At 40.1% G+C, this 8,649-nt stretch overlaps 1 protein-coding gene across 2 annotated transcripts; it reads right to left on the reverse strand.

Annotated features, from left to right (window-relative positions):
• Positions 1 to 5,059: 5,059 nt before the first annotated feature.
• Positions 5,060 to 8,612, reverse strand: slc52a3-2b (solute carrier family 52 member 3-2b). Of its 2 annotated transcripts, none has more exons than XM_079560895.1 (4): positions 8,432 to 8,612; positions 6,075 to 7,128; positions 5,861 to 5,984; positions 5,060 to 5,730 (listed from the first exon to the last, which is right to left on the reverse strand). In XM_079560895.1, the coding sequence occupies exons 2-4, from the start codon at positions 7,103 to 7,105 to the stop codon at positions 5,518 to 5,520; spliced, it is 1,368 nt and encodes a 455-aa protein (XP_079417021.1). In that variant the 5' UTR covers positions 7,106 to 7,128; positions 8,432 to 8,612; the 3' UTR covers positions 5,060 to 5,517. The 2 variants fall into 2 exon arrangements, with proteins under 2 accessions (XP_079417021.1, XP_079417020.1); XM_079560894.1 differs by lacking the exon at positions 8,432 to 8,612 and adding an exon at positions 7,595 to 7,759.
• Positions 8,613 to 8,649: the final 37 nt, after the last annotated feature.

Raw genomic sequence — 8,649 nt, forward strand, 5'->3', positions numbered from 1 at the left:
CCACATCTTTTCTTGTTGTATTCCCGTTGCGCCCTTTATGAGGTGAGCTCTTAGGCCAGACGCTCTTGCTCCTATCTCCTAACGTCCATCTGCTGGCAGTAAATTCCCAATATCGCTGTGTTATGAAGGGCATGTTGAGAGAACCATTGGGGTGGCTTTAAGAGATGCTTTAAGAGATAATTGCTTGACCATACAGGCAGACCTTTAGATCGTTGGGTCCTAGAAGTGAGCTCTACTTGGCTCCTTCTTGACCCTTGGGAGTTGGGGTTTCAATAACACACTGTATGTCAGGAGAACATAAACAGCCTTATCAGAAGTCGTACAATGACTACCATATGTGTCATCTTTACCATGCGTTTACATGTGTTGTTTGAATCTGTTTAGGGCGGGACAGTTTGACAGTTCTACAGGTGCTCAAGCTGTCGTTTCATGGGATAGTTTCACATGGGACAGGCCGATGACCCAAGAGCCAAGATGGTCACAATGGACTAGACCCTCAGACAAATCACTGTTTTAAAAGACATTTTAAGAGTCTCACCACAAAAGCAAACAGATGGACTCTGGAAAAACGTATGCTGTCCTTTTTATTCTCCATCTGCAATCATTCAGACTGAATTTGCTCGTTTCGTTTGCGTGAAATGTTGTATTTAAACAATTTAGCGTCACTGCAGATGTTTGAGCTAAAGTAATGCAGTGAAGTGAGAAAAACTTTAAGTTTATGTAGTTACAAGTTCTCACTTCGTCACATCAAAGATGATGTTTAAGATGTATTTTAAAGTATTCAGATCAACATGCCTCAGCTCTTTCTGTAATATTATTAAAGATGTAAGTATTAAATTGAGGAACAAACAAGACAAAAGCTTGTTAAAATACAAATTAACTGATCAGTAGCCTACAACTGTCTCCAAAATATCAGCCAATGCACTTGAGCAACAAAAAGTTTAGTTTTTTTAATTGTTATTTGTGTTGTAAGTACGTAGCAGTATACCTCATGTATTCCCGTCATCGCTATGTTGTTACTTAGTCCATTACTTATTGGCAAATGTAAAAAAAAACGGCCACTCATGGCAATACTACCGATAATGTTTCAACCACTGTCAAAGCTTAAGATTATATCTTGCACTATTATGTTTCAATATGTGACCATAATGAATAAAAAGAAGCTTTGATTGTTGATTATTGGTGTCAATGAAGTATGAACACATACTGTTACCTTAAATGATTTTTTGATTGGTATTACAGGTGTTCTTTACCAGGTTGTGATTTCCTTTTTCTTTTTCCTTGACATGTGCCTTTGCTGAAAACTCAGCCACCCAGCGATCCTTGTCTTGTTTGTAAATGTTTTAGTACATGTACACCATGTTTATGTTGAAGTACACTGAAGCGCACATTAGGGATGCTCCTAATGGGCCTCAGTAAAAGCTCTTGCCGGAGCAGAGTTCAGGCAGGTGCACACTCTTACAGTAGATAAAGGAGCCTGGCATTGGAGATGAGTTCACGACAATCACCGTTAGGCTTTTAGACGCCTTCTCCAACCTCAATCTTCATTTCCCCTGACACTGATTTTGCAATAAGGATCCGGAGAAAAGGGGAATGTCCATCTATTCATTTTAATGATCCCTCATTATTGACTGCTGGCAGAGAGGGGGCGGGCAGAAGTAATGATTCTCTGTCTTTGTGGCCAATCACTTGCCTTAAAGAAATAAGTCTAAATAAGGCCACTAATGGACGCCCCGTGTGACCTGGTGCTGACCCCAGGCCCAACCTGAGCACACGACTTCCCGACATGGACAAATTACCCTTTTGGATGTTTTCCTGTTTTGGTTATGAACATGTGCACTGTTTAATGGGGGAGTTCTGATCTTGCATTTTTAATGACACACCAGCCCTAGCAAAGTTTTACTTGAACATTAAGTTACACTCAGTTGGGAAAAAAATATGTATGTAGCAACAGTAAAATCAAAAGTTACAACAAACAACAAATGTATAAAAAAAACTTCACCTCGATCAAAGCACATGTACTTGTACGCGAAGTATTCATAGGTTCCAATTATGGGGTAAGAGGGGGTGCAAGCCGTAAATTACTGTGATGTCTCAGATGAAATATATTAATGCTAAATCTCATAAAGGTAAACTTGGATTCATGGCTTATGTTTCTTATAAAGGAGTTTCAAAGTTGAAGTACACAGAGAAGTTGTTATCTATCACCATTCTTCTATTTAATGTATTTTATGAACATCTAATTGGTTGCACATCTTTCATCCTGGATACATACACACACATTACTGGCCTCAGCTACGATCGGCCTATCAAGGATGTGTGTTTTACTGCAGTCTCCAACAGCTCTTTGAGGCACACTTCACACCACTTCTCACCACTAAAAGAATACACTCAGGTTTTGCGTTGTTTTGCATAGACAGTTCACTGTATGATGAGTGAGTGGGGAGGTCATTAGCAGCCTTCATCTACACTCCCCAAGCCCTCCTACACTGAAACTGACCACAAGACAACTCTTTTGTATTCAAAGATTACCTGTCTCCTGCCCTGTATATGAATGTTTTATCATAAAAGCTTTGCTTTTGTGCTAAGTGCCTCCTTGAGTGTTTGCTCTTAACTTTTGATTACTTTATGTCTTGGTTCAAAGTTGGCCGTGGAGAAAAGGGTCCATAGGAATGTAATGGACCTAACGGGAAGGATGTTGCTGTACTGAAAGTTGTAGATCACTGTGGAGCAATTCAGTCCAACGCAGCGGGTGTGAAATCAAAGTGTTTGGAAGCAGCAAAATAAAAGCTGTCTTCACCCAAAATGTGAAGACACCTGTACTGTATCAACGTAGTGTAGTCTATACATCACAAATTAGCTGCTATGATAAAGAAGAAAAACAACCGATTAACTATTCTTGCATCATAGAGACAGTAATGACAGACACTTTGGAGAGATGACCTGGCTGGGATGACAGTAGCTCACGTACTAGGACATTTCCAAATCAAATCCCACTAATAGCATTCCCCACAGTTGTGTTATTTTGCAAAACCTGTTAGAATATACCAGTATACGTACAAGCTGTGTCCGTCTGTCTGATATAGAGCCTACAGAAGTGCTTCACTGCCACATGTGAAGACAGTGAAAGAGTCTAACATAAATTGTTTACCAGACACATTATTGCCAGTTGATGAATGTCCAAACGCTACATCGTGTTGTTTTAAAAAAGTATTTGAAGTCTAACTCTGAAAAAGTGTGCTTATGCCGCCCAGTGCAGGTGGAGAGACTCAAAAGACTAACACAGACATGACACAATCTTATAAATAAACCAATATGGCAGCTTTGTATGGGCTCCATATGTTTCAGGAAATATAGGATGTCATGCATTACGGCGTAAAAAGACTCATTTAGCACCATTAAAAGCAGTCTGTCAGTTTGATGTGGCAGCTCACATCTTACTCTACCCTTTTTTAAATCTCCCTTTCGGAGTTTCACTTTTATAAGTCTTGAGTCATTTAGCAGCAAAAATATTTGTCTGTCTTTTGGTCCAGACGTCGAGGTTTCCTGCCTGTACCTCCCTTTTCTTCTTCCTCCTGCCCCAGGTTTTACCAGACGTCGCGTTGTGAGTGGGGAATGGTCGATTGCATAACACATGATAGTTCCTGGCCTTCTTACAAAATTCAATAACTCTCTGCATACTCCAGTTCCACAACGGCCCATTAAAGAACAACCAAGGTTAGGATTTCCCCCTCATGTGTTTTAAATTGAAATTATGGTCTCAAAGTCTGCCATGTGCATGAATATAAGAAGACAAGGGAAACAGACATATCAGAATATCAGAATATAAGACGAAGAGGTAAGGGGTAGCTGATCAAATAAGGATGTTTTCCAGAAGATTTTAAAAGGTTTCAACATGAATTATGTTCAAATCCATGCTAAAAAATAGTTCTATTTTGCTGTGCATGTGACAAAAGAAAGAATTTGATCTGCACTCTTTGCGCTTAACTTTATATATTAATTATTATATTCATTTTATGGATTGATTTTGGGAAGCACCTAGAATTTGTGCTCTACAAAAAACTTGTCTTGCTTCCTTGGGCTAATTAGCCAGGCATATGTGGCATGTGGCATTGATTTGGGTAAAATGGATTATTCAAAAGCACTTCAAAATTAGAACTCACTTGAACTATATTTACATAATTCATAATGACTTTCTGCTCCAATATACACCTGTAAGGCAAGACTCTGCCACTGATTTGAGGCACCCCATGAAGATTTTCTCTGGAGTCGTCAATAATCATTATGGTTCAGCATCTTTCCAACTACAGCACAAATATGATGTGTCTAGAGCCAGCATGTATTCCTCATGTTGAATCTGATAAGAAAGATACACTGAATTATAGTTTATTGCTTTTTATATGGGGGATGATTATCTATAAGGGACTCATGTTGTGGTTGATTAAAGGAGAAAGCTACTCTGTTAGTCAGCAAGCAAAGCAACATGTGGAAAAGGTCAAAGGATGAGATAAGGGGAGGTGAGGATGAGCCATCAGGAGATGATGACCCCAGATGTTGTGAGAGGACACTGGGATCTGAATCAGTCTTGGCCAACCATGAGCATAAAAAGACAGAGGATCAGACATACCAGTTTCATTCGAGGAAATGTTTGACAAATATGATGCATGCTAAGGTAACATCCCCAGAGAAATGCATCACTTCTGAGCTACGTACAGGAGTGCAATAGGCCCTTGATGATGCTTAAGCTATCAAATGAGAATCATGTAAATAAATGACCATATAATAAACTGTATAAAAAAACAATTTACATACAATAATTAACTCTTGACATAAATATTTACCTACTGCTTTAACAAACGTTATTATCACATCACTGCATAAGGCTACTTGAGTATCAAAAATACTCAAAGAGCGAACTCTAGTGGTTGGTTTGAAGACGTGCGATAGACCTGAGGGCACGTTCTTTTCATGCTGTGCTGTGATTGTAAAGTAAACACTTTAGAGGAAAGGGTAAAGGAATGTAGCAACACAATTTTATTTCAATGGTACCTTTATTTTACTGTCTGTAGTGTATTTTAACGTCATTGGTAGAGTCAGCAACCAAAATTTCAACATGAATTCAATTACATTTTTGTTTACGCTGCAATTATTCATTGTACTTTTACTATTGTTAGTAATTCTAAAATACTCGGGTAATTTGTCATGAAAAATACAATAATATATAGGCCTAGGTATAGCTGTAAGCTTTGGTAAAGGTGTCTTCAAGTAACATTTACATAATAAACACATACTCTTTACATTGTCTGCATAGTGTGCAAAGTAAATAAAATTAACTGATTGTTTTAACTATCAGTGCTTATGGTTCACGTGTTTTGACAGCTCAGATTTAGTAACAGTTTTTAGTAACAAAATCTCCATATAAATAACAACTTGCATGTAAGACGCAGACAGCTTAAAGAACTAAAAAAAATAAAATAAAATAGTAACACTTTTCACCAGATAATGTCATGTGCAGTTTTACAGTGGGCACTTAGTGTTGCACGCATCACCGGACTGAAAAAGTCTATACAAACTAACCACCGGAAACATGGATATCGCTCCCACCATGGACCCCAGCTGCACTACTGCCCCGCACCACACGAGGGCACTGTGTCCTTCATCTCGGAGGATCACCCCTATGATGACCTTTACATATGATAACGACAAGACAAATAAGATCCATGCCAACACCTACAAAGAGAGAGAAAGTGGTCATTATATATACACATACATATTAAACAAATTATATTATTATAATACAATTGCAGATACATATGACGCAGACATCAAGATAGATAGATCTTTGTTAGAAAAGACTTACTATCACAGCCGTTCCTGCGGTACTGTGAACCAGCAAAGGGCAAGGACTCATTGTAGCCATTGCCATAATGTAGGCTCCAAACCCAGTCCCAAACAAAGTCAAAACACCCATGAAAATGAGAGACCTGAAAAAGATTTTTACAGTACCATTTAACAAAGTTTATTATCAAAATATAATAATCAATAATATTTACAACAATAAGTTTTTCACTCACCTTTGTGGTACAAACATGGCTATGAAGCAGGCCAATGGATTAGCAACAGCTGCCATTGTGGCGGCCAGATGGTACGCCTGGTTCCCATAAGGAAGACAGGAGTAGGACTGGACTGAGGGCAGCACTGCATTGGTCAAAGCATTGACCCACGCCAGTATAATAAAAATTAACACCACCTCAAGATGACTATATGTGCCACTGCCAAAAGTGCTGCGGGGTTCCCACCGGGCTGTCTCATGAAGGCTGATCATCGGTTTCTGCTCAGGAGATTGAGCATGCAGTGACACCCCTTGTTCTCTCTTTTCTTGAACAAGATCACTGCCATAATATAAATTAGTTTTCCTTTCCCGAGCTACAGCGGGATGACAGTTCAGAAGTATAAAAGCTACCAGACACACAACCATCATAGCACTGAGGAAGAGGAAGAAAATCTGAGCAGAGAATTTTGCCGGTTGGTACATAGCTTGCAGCTCTCCGCTCCCAGCAGTCGTTGAATTAATGGCTGTTGTGTTAGAGGAAAGGGTGACATTCTCGCAGTGAACTACGCCAACACCTTGGATCAGAGCCACCACAGCGGGCACAAGACCACTGAGCCCTTCACCTGCAAAGTATGTGGTGAGGTACTGTGGGGGCAGGCGCATCATGAAGGGCAGAAAGGTGACAGAGGAGGTGCAATCCACAACAGAAAGAAGAAAACTTAGAACCAAAAGAGGAACACTATGTAAGGATCCACCAACAGCCACTGTGTGCTTCCAAAAGAAAGTCAGCAGGAATGTAGCGATAACACCCAACACAACTATGAAGTAGATGACAGGCCGTTCGTCTAGGGTCCCAGGGCGGAAGCGGTGCATGAGGGTGATGAATAGAGGGCCAATGTTCGCCATCTGGATGAGGACAGTCAGGTACGACGGCAGGTACCAGCCCTCGGGAATCTCTGGAACAACCAGAGGAAGCTCTACCCACATCCCATTGATGGCCACCCAAGAGCCCATACCAAAGAGGCAGGCGAGCACGTGAGTCAGCAACGACATGGTGGAGTGTTGAAGAGGAGAATCTACAAAAGAAAAATAATGTTGCTAAATTAGTATAGTGATATGACACCTATTTAGTTCAATAAGTTACATCCTTAGGTAAGGGGAGACGTTTAACCTTTCACACAGTGACACACTGATCCAGGGGAAAAGGCGGTGGTAGTACAAGCCTAAAGCTACAACACCAGGGCATTGGAACAAAATTAGAATTAGATACTGATATATCAATATCAATATTCAACGAGGTTGACATGTTTGCTCTAAAAATTTTTTAGAATAGTTATTCTAAAACGAGATAAAACAAATATTGGCATAGCCTACATCCCTAACCAAATGTAGCCTATGGACTTTAGGAGCCAGCAGCATACAAGTAAGAAACTTAGTCCCACTAATGTGTCATGTCATTTGCTTAGAGGTCAAGTTGATAATGCTTTATCGTCACCCCAAACCCTCTTTCAAATCCAATGTTTTTGAAAGCGTGAGTCTTACCTATTAGCCCAGGGTCAGACAGACTCAGCAGTTTCACCTTGTTTTACGCGTAACATTGATAAGCTTTTCCCCCCGTTACCTCACATGTGCATGTTTACTCATGCCACTATAACATGACCCACGCACTACCCACTGCTTTACATCCAACTTCCGTGTGGGGTGCACTTGCCATGGACAGGGCAGCGCATGCGCAGTTACTTTACCGGTTTTAAAACCACTTCTCCCTGATTGGTGGAAAGGGTAAAAAGAGGCGGCACCTGCCCCTCTCTCCGGTGAAGGGGCAACGTTACAACATACTGCACATGGCTGCATCTTCTTTTGTAACGATCACTCGATTCTCTCAGTAGTAAATATGTTGCAGACCTGACACAGTTCATTAGTGAGGAAAAAAAGTAGACGTATTTTTCGAATAGACGAAAAAGCTGATTCATACAGCGCCCCTCATCAAAGCGCTTAAACATTTTAATTTAAAACAACACTGCTACAACAGTGAAAAGCAAAACCAATAATAAAATGCATCAAATAGCCTACAAAAAGTAGAACTATGGCCTACATTAAAGATTTATTAAAAGAATTAATGGAACGCCTGTCTGAACTAAAATATATGACTGATAAAAATGTCAAGTGTTTTTCATTTGCAAGCTTGACCACTGAAAGCTGTTAAACTGACCAGCAACATGACTCCTTTACTTCTAGCCTGCCCCTTTCTAATGAAGTGCCTTTTAAATTAATTATTGAGTTATCCGATGTTGAAATGCTGTTGAGTAAACAGTAGCCTATGTCCACATTTCCATCAATCTTTACATTTTTATATAAGAAATAAGCAATTAGGCCTACCTTGAAGTAAAATCCTGTGATGGTTGAAGTTTGTTGTTGCACTCGGTCCGCACTGTTCAGGCACACTGAGTACTCAGAATATAATAGCTTATGCCTTGTTGCCTACTTCAATGCAATGCACTGTGTCTATGGTTGACATGTGACTACTGAGGGCCGAGCCTGGGTCCAGCCTGGGAACCAAAGCTCACAGCAGTAGGCAGGGAGGTTTAACAAGGACA

This window comes from Gobius niger (assembly GCF_951799975.1).
Source record: "Gobius niger genome assembly, chromosome: 8".
In the NCBI taxonomy this organism is placed as follows: domain Eukaryota; kingdom Metazoa; phylum Chordata; class Actinopteri; order Gobiiformes; family Gobiidae; genus Gobius; species Gobius niger.

What these genes read in the sequence shown, in the direction of transcription:
- slc52a3-2b (XM_079560895.1), bottom strand. Translation starts at nt 7,105, where the DNA reads ATGTCGTTGCTGACTCACGTGCTCGCCTGCCTCTTTGGTATGGGCTCT. An exon ending in GCCATGTTTGTACCACAAAG is followed by an intron (nt 5,985 to 6,074) that starts GTGAGTGAAAAA and finishes AATCTTTTTCAG; the next exon opens with GTCTCTCATTTTCATGGGTG. An exon ending in CCGCAGGAACGGCTGTGATA is followed by an intron (nt 5,731 to 5,860) that starts GTAAGTCTTTTC and finishes CTCTCTTTGTAG; the next exon opens with GTGTTGGCATGGATCTTATT.